A 13,226-nucleotide genomic window follows, 5' to 3' on the forward strand; every position below is an offset into this window, starting at 1 on the left:
AGCCCTGCAACAGCCTTTCAATCTTACCTGTCTCCTCGCCTGGCAGTCGAGTCGTGTTGAACATTCGTTCCCACTGTGCTGAACACAGAGGTATTGGGAACCCTGGCAAAGTACTCTGCGCCCAAACAGAATATGAATGGGCATGGGGGTAGGGAATTCAGGGGGAACATACATGACCCATGGAAATAGGGTCAGATGTTAGTGGTTGAAAAAGTCATTTCACGTTGCCATAAATGGGCAGGATTGGAAGGGGAAAAAAAATGTAAAAAAGATTACGAATTAGTTTATCCTCCATTTTGCGACATTTTAAAATTTTTCAAAAGCTAAAAAATGACAAAATAGCAACCCTTTATTAAATATTGCATATCTAAGCTGTAATTCAAAGTGAACTAACAGGTTGGTACAGCATTTACTGAGTTGCCATACTCATTATAAGCGGTAGGACTTGGAGCTGAACCAGAGAGATCTAGCTTGAGGCCCATTGTGGAAGACACTAATTTAAAGGTAATGAACTAACCACGACCCTGCTGCACGAGCTTCGGTCGCATAGCTGGTCCTAAGCTTGATTTGGAAAAGTGCACAGTTTATGCACCCATAAATTTTCACACATTTGGTGTTCTGATCTCAAGGGCCTCAACAAGCAGAAAGGGCAAACCAGAGGTTGCATAGCCCAGGCTCTGCTCCTGTCTACTTGCCCTTACATTTGGAGATGGGAGGTGGCATGTATGAGGGACCTACAAAGAAAGGCAAGGTGAGTTAAAAAGTTAAGACACAGTTTTAAAAACTACTTAAAATTCACGATTAGTTTAAAACCTTCAATTAACTCCTGAGCATTAGATGGTAATCCCTGCTGGAAAGCATGGATGACAGGTTGGACCTCAATCTGATGTTCTTACATGTGAATAGTACACTAATGCTCACTTCCTATACAAAGAAATTACAGTTTGCCACAGATGCCTCTGAACAACTGCACTGTGCTTGTGTTTATATGCCACTTGAGTCTCCTGCCCTCTGTCTTTACATGAAGCCTCTTTCAACACAGATTGAAATACACCCTGACAATGCATCCCAGCAAGGGGGCATGGCTGAAGAAATATATTCTGATACTGCTAGAGTTTTGATAACCAAAGGTATTAATGAATACAAGACGAAGGGTAAATGGGGTTAGGTCACAGATCTCACCAAAGGATGCAACACAGGAGGGGGTCAGATTAGCTCCTTCTGTTCATCTGATCCAGTCCCCTAAATTCAAAGCACTACTTCTTCTGTTCTGTAACTAATGCCAGGAAATGTGCAAGAATAAGGCACATTCATTCATCCACATATTTTTCCAACCCTCAGTTGCAATATGTCCCCCCCCCTCCAGCGAGTGTCACACACAACCGGAAACATTACTATAAACTTAATTAAATCCCAGGTCCTAACTTTAGTACTGACTGAACCGCGTTTGATGAGCTAGTGATACCCCAGTCATAGGCAGAAAGTTTGGTCTCACAATTTAGTATTTTGAAACCTGGTGAGATCCACCTACCACGGCAAGAGCAGATCCAGTCCTCTGATATGCAACGTAGGTAAAAATATAGGACAACAGAGTTTATTCATGCACAGTATCTGATTGTATTGATACCAAAATCTGAAGTTAGCATTCCTTGATAAATGTGTATTGTCAAACAAAGCCGTAAAGACTGAGGAGGACCTATTCAGTACAAGTATCAGGTGGGGACAGTGTTGAACTTGTCTGTGATGCCCTTAAATGGTCAAAAAGCCTATAAAACAGTCTTGTTTCACATGTAGGAGAAAAAAATGGAAGGACGATTGACATTACTGGAACCCTAAATCACAACAGCTGACATTTTTAGGCATACATATGACCAGAGATTGGTCCAGCCATCCAGTATGCAGTCCCAGACTCTCAAGGTGACGACTGCAAACCTAACAGCTTGCCTTTTCACCATTAGTTGGGTTAGTTAGGATAGACTTTATGACTGTTACCAGCTCTCCACCAGACTGGGAGATAAAACCAGGGACTTACAGGAAGTCACTTCCTCCTTACAACTGGAAGGAATGAAAGGAAAAATCTCAAAGATTGAGCCACCCTGCATCACAGACAACAGGACTTCTTGTCATTCCCTGTTCAGACTAGAAATGTCTGTTCTTTAAAAGATCTAGTTAGCCATTGCAATAATGCCAGAGTACATGCATCACTATCAATGAATGTCATAAGTGGTCAACTACTTACCGGTGGTATTTCCTCATAAGTAAGTCGTCGCCTGTAAAGGAGCAAAGCATGGACCAGATTACCAGCACGTGCAGCTTGACTTGTTGTCGGAGTCACATACAAGAAATCCTGAAATTGGGAGAAAACAATTACCTCCAGTTGAAGAGAATAAGTTAAACAATTCCAAATATCACCTTACCAAACATGCCCCATGGCTTAGAGACCAGAATGAGCCACAAAAAACCACAAAAGGTCCCAGGTTCAATCTGTAGTTTCCGTTGAGTAAGCTGGTTGCAGGTACCGCTAAAGCCATCTTATAGTCATATAGCATGGAAACAGATCCTTCCATCCAACCAATCCATGCTGAACATAATCCCAAACTAAACTAGTCCGACCTGTTTGCTCCTGGCCAATATTCCTCTAAACCTTTCCCAGTCGTGTAATTACCCAAATCTCTTTTAAACGTTGTAATTGTGCCCATATTCGTCACTTCCTCAGGACGTTCATTCCACACGTGAACCAGTGTTTAAATATAAACTGTCTATCTTTAAACCTTCCTCCTCTCAACTTAAAAACATGCCCCCGAGTCTTGAATCCCCCATCCTAGAGAAAAAACAACCACCATTAACCCTAACTATATCCCTCATGATTTTATAAACTTCCATAAAGATCACGTCTCATCCTCCAACACTCCAGTGAAACAAGTCCCAGCTTATTCAGCCTTTCCTTTTAACTCAAACATTCCAAACCTGGCAAGATCCTGGTAAATCTTTTCTGAATCCTCAGCAACTTACTAACGTCCTTCCTCTAAATGGGCAACCAGAACAGGACCCAGCACTCCAGAAGAGGCCTTACCAAACGTCCTGTACAACCACATGACTTCCCAACTCCCATACTCAAAGAGCTTAATCAAGAAAAAAAAACAGCCAAGGTATCATTGCTGATCACTAACCAGTTGTATCCTCCCTCCCCCGGGTAAAAAGACTGTTAATATTCCCAAGATCAGGCTGCTGACATGAAAAATAGTCATTTTGTCACTAGTCACTTGTACCTCAAGAATAGTAGCTGTGAGGTAGGAGTTGGGAAAAGAAAAGGGAAAGCAAACATTGCCCAGTGTTAAGAACGTTAACCATCTGGTGGATGGTCCACTGTTTAAGCAGCAATCCCCAAGTCGTTTACTTTCTTCAGTTCTCATCAGTAGAATGCTACATTTTTTTAACCTTGACCCCTGAGGTTTAAACCTACTCGAACTTAACCCGTGTACACAAAATCCTCACCATGGCATAATAGTTGCTGTTCACCATGATTGGTTCTCGCCCTTGTAGATAGACGTACTGTTCCCACCAATCGCTCACCTGTAACGGTATGATAGCGACATAACCTTAATTAAAAACCCTTATACATTCACTGCATCCTTCTATCAGCTCAGAGTTTAAGTCAATTAAAGAAAGAATTTAAAAGTTCAAAGAGCAAGGCCACCTTCTGCACCCTCTGCTCAAAGACCAACATTAATTTTTCAACCATTTTGGTTAGTACAGCTTCAGAATCATAGAGTCAGATGTATAGCACGGAAACAGACCCTTTGGTCCAACTTGTCCACGCCGACCAGATATCCTAACCCAATCGAGTCCCACCTGCCAGCACCCGGCCCATATCCCTCCAAACCTTTTCTACTCCTATACCCATCCAAATGCTTTTTAAATGTTCCAATTGTACCAGCATCCACCACTTCCTCTGGCAGCTCATTCCATACACACACCACCATCTGTGTGAAAACGTTGCCCCGTAGGTCTCTTTTATATCCTTCCTCTCTCACCCTCTAGTACTGGAGTCCCCCACTCAGGGAAGAGACCTTGTCTGTTTATCCTATCCATGCCCCTCATGATTTTATAAACCTCTATAAGGTCACTCCTCAGCCTCTGATGCTCCAGGGAAAACAGCCCCAGCCTATTTAACTTCTCTCTATAGCTCAAATCCTCCAACCCTGGCAACATCCTCATAAATCTTTTCTGAACACTTTCCAACATCTTTCCAATAGGATGGAGACCAGAATTGCACGCAATATTCCAACAGTGGCCTAACCAATGTCCTGTACAACCACAACATGACCTCCCAACTCCTGTACTCAATACTCTGAATAAAAGGAAAGCATACCAAACCCCTTCTGACTTAAGAAAATGGGTTAACTCTTACGAGCACAGATCCTGATCTAGAATCAGTGACAAAGCAGACAGGAAGACTATGAGGAATAAATGTTAACTTGGACACTTGGTGGTGAGAATTCGGTGTACAGGTGGTAGGTGGTGCTTTTTTTTTTAAAACCTCCAATAGCTGGTGAGTTTTCTGGGCATGAATTAGGTGAGCGGGCACAAGTTGGTAAGTTATCCTAAACCGTATAGATAATAAATTGGTACGAGAAGATAAATACTGCATTAACTATAAGGCTTAACTAGTTAAAGCACTTAACATAACTATAGATGGGGAAGACGGTGGCTTGATGGTATTATTGCTAAATTATTAACTGAGAAATTCAGGTAATATTCTGGGTTTGAATTCTACTAAGCAGATCTTGTAACTTGAATTTTTTTTAAAATCTGGAACGAATAACCTACTGATGACCATGAAATCATTGTCGACTGTTGGAAACACCCATCTGACTCACTAATGTCCTTTGGGAAGAAAACCCGCCACTTTCACCGATTTGGCCTGCATGCAATTCCAGAGCCAAAGTAATGTGGTTGACTCTAAACTGCCTTTGAAAGTGGCATAGCAAGTGATTAATCACTACCAGGTCTCAACAAAGAAATAAAATCGGATGACCACCTGGCACTAACCTAGGCACCAAGAACAGCAAAAACAGCCCTGTCGATCCTGCAAAGTCCTCTTTATCAATACGTCATGCCAGAATTGGGAATGACATCTCAGACTAACCAAGCAACAGCTTGACATAGTCACTCACTGAATCATACCTTACAGATCATGTCCCAGACACCATCACCAACCCTGGATGTGCTCTGTCCCACTGACAGATCCAATCTAGCAGAGGTGGCACAGCACAATGGTATACAGTTAGGAGGGAGTTGCCTAAGAATTCCTCAACACAGAGTCTGGATCCCATGAGGTCTTACTGCTTCATGTCAAACATGGACAAGAAAACTTCCAGTTGATTATTACATAGTCTTCCCTGGATGGAAGAATCAGTACTCTCCCACATTGAACAATACTTTGAGTTACTGAGGGTAGCAAGGGTGCAAAGTGCGCTCTGGGTAGATTTTAATGTCCACTATGAAGAGTGGCTGACAGCAACACAACCAATGGAGCAGATAGGGTCTTAAAGAAAATAGCTGCCATACTGGGTTTGTGGTACACAGTGATGGAACCAAGAGGGAAAAGCATATTTGACCTCACCTTCACCAATCTGACAACTGCAGACTTATCTGTCACCCCTCCTTCACATTGAGGATACCCTCTATCACGTTGTGTGGCACTACCATTGTGCTACATAGGACAGACTTCAAACAGATCTTGCAGCACACACTAGGCATTCACAAGGCAATGTGGGCCATCAACAGCAGAAGAGTAACACTCCAATGCAATCTGTTACCTCATGGTCTAATATATCCCCCATCAACCAACACTGTCAAGCCAGAAGATCAACTCTGGTTCAATGGAGTGGAGGAGGACATGCCAGGAGCAGCACCTAAAAATGAAATGTCAACCTGGTGAAGCTACCAAATAAGACTATGTGCATGCCAAAAGGCAAAAGCAACAAGTGATAGAGGGGTAAGCAATCCCATAAATCGATGAATCTAATCTAAGCTCTGCAGTCTTGTCACATCTTGAATGGTGAACAATTAAACTACTCACTGGAGGAGTCGGCTCGAAAACTATCCCCATTCACAAGAGCCCAACATTTCAATGCAAAAGATAATGCTGAAGTATTCACAAGCAATCTGCAGCAGGAGCACTCAGTGGATGATCCATCTCGGACTGTTGTGGTCCCCAGCACCACAGATGCCAATCTTCAGTAAATTCAATTTACTCCATGCAATATCAAGAAATGGTTGCAGGCAATGCAAAGGCGATGGACCCTGACAATATTCTGCCATTGTTCTGAAGACATGTGTTACAAAATGTACTGTTCCTGCTCCCCTAGCCTAGCTCTTTCAGTAGAGCTACAACACTGGCATCTGCCTCACAATATAGAAAATTAGACTGGTATGTCTTGCACACAAATAGCCAGGACAAATCCATTGCCCCATGAGTCTATTCTCAATCATCAATAAAGTGATGGAAGGTGTCAACAACAGTGCTATCAAGCAGAACCTGCACAAAAGTCACCTACTCAGTAATACCCAGTTTGTGTTCCATTTGGGCCAGTCCTGACCTCATGACAGCACGGACAAACACGGACAAAAGTACTCAATTCCAGAGGTGAGTGACAACCATCGACATTGAGGTTGCATTTCACATAATGTGGCATCAATGTGCCCTAGCAAAACTGGAATTAATGGGATCTGAGGGGTAAACATTCCACTGATGAAGTTATACATGGCACATGGAAATATATTTGTGGTTGTTGGAAGTTGGTCAGCTCCAGGACATCTAACATTCAATGGTGTTACCATCACTGAATCATCCACTATCAACATCCTGAGATTGCCAGTGACCAGAAACACAATGTACAAGTACAGTGACTACAAGATTAGGTCAGAAGCTAGGAGTATTGTGACAAACAACTCACTCCCCGACTCCCCAAAGTCTGTCCACAACCTACAAAGCAAAAGTTTGCAGTGCGATGGAATATTCCTCACTTGGGTGGATGGGTGCAGAAATTCTAAGATCCTTTGACAGCAACTTCCAAACCCACAGCACAGTGGCTCAATGGTTAGCACTGCTGCCTCACAGCACCAGGGTCCTGGGTTCAATTCCAGCCTTGAGAGAATGTCTGTGTGGAGTTTGCACATTCTCCCAGATGTCTGGGTGAGTTTCCTCTGGGTACTCTGATTTCCTCCCACAATCCAAACATGTGCATGCCAGCTAAATTGCCCATAGTGTGAGGTGCATTAGTCAGGGGTAAATAATGGGTCACTCTTCGGAGAGTCGGTGTGGACTTGTTGGGCCGAAGGGGTTGTTTCCATACTGTAGGGGAATCTAATCTATCGCAACTATTTCAATCTTGAAGGAGAAGGGGAACAGATAAGTGGGAAAACCATCACCTGCAAGTTCCCCTCCAAGCTACTCACCATCCTAACTTGGAAATATACCACCGCTCGTTCACTGTAGTTGGGTCGAAATCTTGGTATTCCCTCCCTAAGGACATTGTGGGTCTGCCTTCAGCTCATGGTCTACAGCAGTTTCATAAGGTAGCTCACCACCACCTTCTCAAGGACAGGTGATAAATGCTGGCCCAGCCAGTGACGCCCAAGTCCCACAAGTAAATTAGAAAAATGTTGAGTAATTTTGCTAAGCTTGAAATCTGGTCAGTTTAAATAAAACACACAAATTGCAGAACAAGGTGATGTGTTACAGCTGTAGCACACGAAAACTAATGGACACCAAATGTGAATCAGAGCAACCACATCTGCAGAAAAGCCGGCAGTTCAAGGAACTTTAGCTCTGAGTTAATAAACTATATCTGAGATACAGGCTGCATTGTGTCAGGATGGGGGAAAATTACCTGCTCACTTTGTTTTTGAAACAGGAACTACTCACTCTTTAGGCCAGGTATTTCTGACCTTATCTGTGGTCAGGGACAGGAGACAAAGAAAGACTGAGGCAAGAACAGATATCAACAAGGTAGCAATGGAGGAGCCCCAGTCCTTCAAGCTGTTGGACAATTGCGAGGTTCTTACACCTTTTGTGGGCAGGAGAGCAGGGCGATGAGCAACCTGACCATGATACTATGGTGCTGACAGCCAGTCAGAATGGGGGTTGGGGGGGGAATGTTAAAGGAGAGAAGAGTCAAAACAGGGGTGTATATTAGGTGTTACAATCTCAGGGACTTCAAGCTTTTAATTAATACTTAAAAGGAAGGCAAGATTTTACATTTGAAGACCTTTACTACAGCAAAAAGACTAAATGTACTATTGACTAAACAATATCTTTGTAAGCAATAAATATTCCAAACCAAAAAATACAGCATTAACCTCTTTTAGCACAATTGAAAAAACATTTCACAAGTGTATTCTACATTGTCTTCTGAAAAGACAGTCAACTCCTTGTGAACCAGTTCAGAGTGATTCTTAGATCCTAAGGATTTACTTTGTTCCCTTTCTTTTCTGATCCTGGTAACTCATGAAGAAAGAATTTCTCTATGGAGATTCTTCTTCCAGTGCAAGCTAGTAAATCATCTAACTCTTCACAAATGTAGGCGTTTCAACATTAACTCCCATCCACAGTCCAGGTGCAGTGAACTACAGTATTGTGTTGCCTGTAGCCACTCTTCATGTTCCAGATCCTGGTAGATTAACAAAAACAAATTGTTGGAAAACCTCAGCAGTCTAGCAGTATCTATGGGGAGAAATCAGAATATCCCTTCAAAGTGCTTTGTAATGTTGCAAACTAGATAAATCTAAGAATTCCGTTGTTTTGGAAACCAGGAAAAGGGAACCACAATGTTAAAAAAAGGGGTAAAAAAGCACAAGAGTAAATTAGCCAAGATTTACAACAGATATTCAATAATGTATGACAAACGGTTAACACTCAGGTCAAGGGTTCATGAAGATGGTGGTGGTATATTAGCATGTATTAATTAATGAACAGGAATGAGGAAATGGGACATTTTCAAGTTTGAAACTTGAGATGAGGCAAGCACCGCAGGGTCTCAGCTATTTACAATCTGTAATGCTTTAGATGAGTAGACAGAGCAAGACATTTAGATTTTCTGATAATTCAAAGCCAGGTAAGAAAGTATCTACAGGATTTAAACAGGTGCAAAGAGATAAGCAGGTTAAGTAAGTGGACAATAAAGGTGGCAGATAAAGCATAAATTGGAATAGAAATGTGAGGTCATTCACTCAGGTATTAACAGCAGAAACGGAATATCTTTTAAAAAAGCAGGAAACCTTGAAATGCGGACATTCAGAGTATTCCATGCACACGCAGAAGGTAGTAAGTTTGCTTGCTGAGCTGGTTAAGCCTGAGCACAAACCTACCAGCTCAGCGAGCAAACTTACAACCTGGAATTAATATACAGGTACAGCAAGCAATCAGAAAAGCAAATAGCATGTTGGCCTTCATTGCATTGGAGTGAAAGAAGTTTTAAAAAAACTTGCTAACAGAGGAACCTCGATGATCCAGCATTTGATTATCCGAATTTCAGATTATCTAGCAAGATCGCAAGGTCCCGATGCCTGGCTAAACTATGTTACCCTGCATTTGATTATCTGGAATTCGATTAACCGAACAAATTACTCCATGCCTGTGCCTTTTGGATAATCTTTTGTATTGTAAGGACAAAGGTTAAGTCATCATAGAACCACAGGGCTGCTATCGACTGGTTTAACTTAAGCGTCACCAGGCCTCAGGCAAGGGGCAAGGCAGAAGGGACATGGTTGAGAAGGCAGGAACTTCTTGATAACCTCAAACCGGTGCAGAAACTGAATATGCTCTGTTGACGTCACTCTGCATCTCAAACCAGCTTCAAAACGTGTGGCACTGGAAAGGCACAGCAGGTCAGGCTGCATCCGAGGAGCTGGAGAATCAACATTTCAGGCATAAGCCCTTCATCAGGAATGTGGGAATTGTGGGGAGCCGACAGATAGATAGGAGGACGTGGGGTGGGGCTGGGGGCAGGTAGTTGGGAAGGCAATAGGTAGATGGAAATGGGGGGTAATGGTGATAGGTCAGAGGGGAGGATAGAGCGGATAGGTGGGAAGAAAGATGGACAGGTAGGACAGTTCAAGAGGGTGGTGCTGAATTTGAGGGTTGGATCTGGGATGAGGTGGGGGTGAGGGGAGATAAAGAAACTGGTGAAAATTAACGTTGATGCCACATGGTTGGAGGGTCCCAAGGAAGATGACGAGGCATTCTTCCTCCAGGTGTCAGGTGGCTTGGATTTGGCAGTGGAGGCAGCCCAGGACATGCAGAGTGGGAGGGGAAGTTGAAATAGTTGGCTGGGGGGTGGGGAGGGGTATGTGTGTATCCCAGAGATGTTCCCTGAAACATTCAAAGAGTTGGTGTTCTGTCTCTCCAATGCAGAGGAGACCATATCAAGAGCAACAGACACAGTAGATGAGGTATTTCAATGTACAGGAAAATCTCTGATGTGGAAGGATCCTTTGGGGTCTTGGATGGAGGTGAGGAAGAAGGTTCAAGTGCAGGTTTACACTTCTTGCAGTGGCAAGCAAAGGTGCTGGGAGTGGAAAGTGGGTTGGGGGGCGGGGTTCAAAGGGACCTAACGAAGGATTTGCGAAGGGAATGGTCAACCACTTCAACCCACTCCGCCGTGGACATAAAAAAGACCTGGGCCGCCGCCTCCACCACCACCATATCCAAGCCACCAGACGCCTGGAGGACGAACACCTCATCTGACACCTTGGGATCCTCCAACCATATGTCAACATCAATTTTATCAGTTTCCTCATTTCTCCTACTCCCCACCTCATCCCAGATCCAATCTTCCAACTTGGCACCCCACTCTTGAGCTGTCCATCTTCCTTCCCACCTATCAGCTCCACCCTCCTGTCCAACCTCTCACCATCAACACCCCCCACCTCTATCGACCGATCTCCTTCCCAGCTACCTTCCCTCAGCCCCTCCCCACATTATTTATCTCTCAGATCACACCCCCCTTCAGGGTTTCAGTGAGACATACCTGTAATATGAGAGAAAGTTTCGATATTCAAATTTTGACAGAGGTTCACAATGTGATCCAGTAAGAAGGGACCATCTTATCAGCAAAGGGTTGTGATTCTACTCACTGGAGTTAAGAAGAATGAGAGATGATCTCATTGAGTATTATAGAATTCTTGAAGGGCTTGATGGATAAACAGTGAGACAAATATTTCCCATTTAAAGTGCAGGATCAGAGGGCATAGTCTGAATAAAGGGGTGCCAATTTAAGACTCAGATGAGGCATTCCTTCTGAGAGAAGAGGGTTGAGTGTCTTTAGAATTCCTTGCCACAGAGCTGTAGGGGCACAGCTCCTCTGTATATTTAAGACTGTCCGATGTTCTTGATCACTAGGGGGAATGAATGGTTACAGGGCAAGAGGGTGTGTGGGGCAGGAAAGCCCTCCACTGAATGGTGGAGATAGTTCAACCTGCAATATTGTCTATTTCTGTTCCTATTTCTTATATTTGAAAGAGCTGTCTAATTAGATCGTACCACTGTACTTTTTCCACACAACCTGAGAATTTTATTCTTTCCCTTCGTGTCTATTTATCCAATTTAATTTGACAGTTATTACTGAATGGGTTTCCACCACTTTTGCAGGCAGTGCATGTCAAGATTATTTAATCAGTGGTCTTTTTGCCAATTACCTTTAAACTGTACCATCGCCTTGTGAGAGAACAGTCTATATTTTGTTATTCTTTCAAACGCTTTATGATTTTGTATATCTATTAAATTTTCCCCAAACTTTCCCAAGGTTATGGACAGCAACCTAGAATATCCAGCATCTTCTATTAATTAAATAATTAAAAGCCCACATGACCCCCAAATGCAAAGACTTGAGACCTAGGCTGCAGTCAGTAGAGTAGGACCCAAGTCAACACCTTTTGCCATTTACTCAAAACAGTCCTATTACACTTTAATCTATCTGGTCCTAGAATGAAACAAATACTTGGACAATTCAGAAAGCACCGCTTAAATACAGCATCGAACTCACATAGTTGGTAGCCCACCAAGATTTCAGTTTAAGGTACCACTGCAGCCGAGGTGCCAGGTTCCTTTCAAAGTCTTTTGCCAAGGCCTTTGTCCGTCGGAAGTCCTCATCATTCATCAAAGGCCTCACCGATTCTAAAAACTTCAGAGATGGAAGAGAAAGCAGAAATGAAAATGAACATATTTCTAGGACAATGACTATAATTCTGCCAATACATTATTGCAGTTAAGTGTATGAATGATATTTTGGGTGAAGAAATCACCTGACCGTGGGGTGACGTTGTCAAGGTAAGAAAACAAGCGTAAAAAAATCTGAGAAATAGAAGTAAGAAACCATTCCAAGTTACTCCATTATTCAATGAGCATGGCTGATCTTCTGCCTCAACTCATCCTCTCCCAGTTCCTTTGACTTTTTGTTTTGAGAACCCTACCATGTGTCTGTCTTAGAGGTGAGAACTGAAGATGCTAGAGAGTCAGAGTCAATAAAATGTGGAGCTGGAAAAAGCACACCAGGTCAAGCAGCATCAGCCTGCTGTACTTTTCCCAGCTCCACATTTTATCAAATCTGTCTATCTCAGCTCGAGTATGTGAAGTTGTGGACCAGCCACAAACTTTTGAGATAGAAAACCAAAGATTTATAGCTAAGTGAATAGGTTAATCTTCACCACAGTCTTAACCAATCAAACAGTTCTGATGAAGATTGCAAGTATGTCGATTTTCCAGCTCCTTGGATACTGCGCTTTTCGAGCACCACACACTCAACTCTAATCTCCAGCATCTATGTCCTCAAGTTTGCCTTAAAACAATCCTGAATGAGTCTTTTGTTTTAGTTTCTCCATGTACAGGAATAAGAAAAAGAGCCATTTGAGTGATCCAGCTCAGCACTATGTTGAAGTCAATGATATGGAGACATTTTGATCCTATATAGTCTTCCTCACTATGTAACATCTCAAAGTGCATCTCAAGTTTACAAGCTGCTTTATGACAATTAAACACATTCATCCTGTATCTTGTTAATATATCCACATACTGCATTTTATATATTTCACTGGCCTCAAGACAATATACACATGCTTTTAAGCCAACTGCATTGTTATCTTGGACTACAAATATTTATATCTGAAATGTAATATCACGCTTTGCTAAGAAAGCTAAAGGGAAACTCTAAATATAAAATCAA

The 13,226-nt window shown here is 42.6% G+C and overlaps 1 protein-coding gene across 4 annotated transcripts in view; it reads right to left on the reverse strand.

Annotated features, from left to right (window-relative positions):
• The window catches only part of LOC140489309 (carnitine O-palmitoyltransferase 1, liver isoform-like), a 104,472-nt gene that overhangs the window by 48,130 nt on the left and 43,116 nt on the right, over positions 1 to 13,226 (reverse strand). For 3 of the 4 annotated variants that reach the window (XM_072588709.1, XM_072588710.1, XM_072588711.1), the window contains 4 exons: positions 12,051 to 12,188; positions 3,496 to 3,573; positions 2,240 to 2,347; positions 28 to 115 (listed from right to left, as the gene is read on the reverse strand). In XM_072588709.1, the coding sequence (XP_072444810.1) occupies positions 28 to 115; positions 2,240 to 2,347; positions 3,496 to 3,573; positions 12,051 to 12,188 (412 nt within the window). The remainder of the gene's footprint in view (positions 1 to 27; positions 116 to 2,239; positions 2,348 to 3,495; positions 3,574 to 12,050; positions 12,189 to 13,226) is intronic. The other variant, XM_072588712.1, reaches the window with a different exon arrangement.

This window comes from Chiloscyllium punctatum, chromosome 18 (assembly GCF_047496795.1).
Source record: "Chiloscyllium punctatum isolate Juve2018m chromosome 18, sChiPun1.3, whole genome shotgun sequence".
Taxonomy (NCBI): Eukaryota; Metazoa; Chordata; class Chondrichthyes; order Orectolobiformes; family Hemiscylliidae; genus Chiloscyllium; species Chiloscyllium punctatum.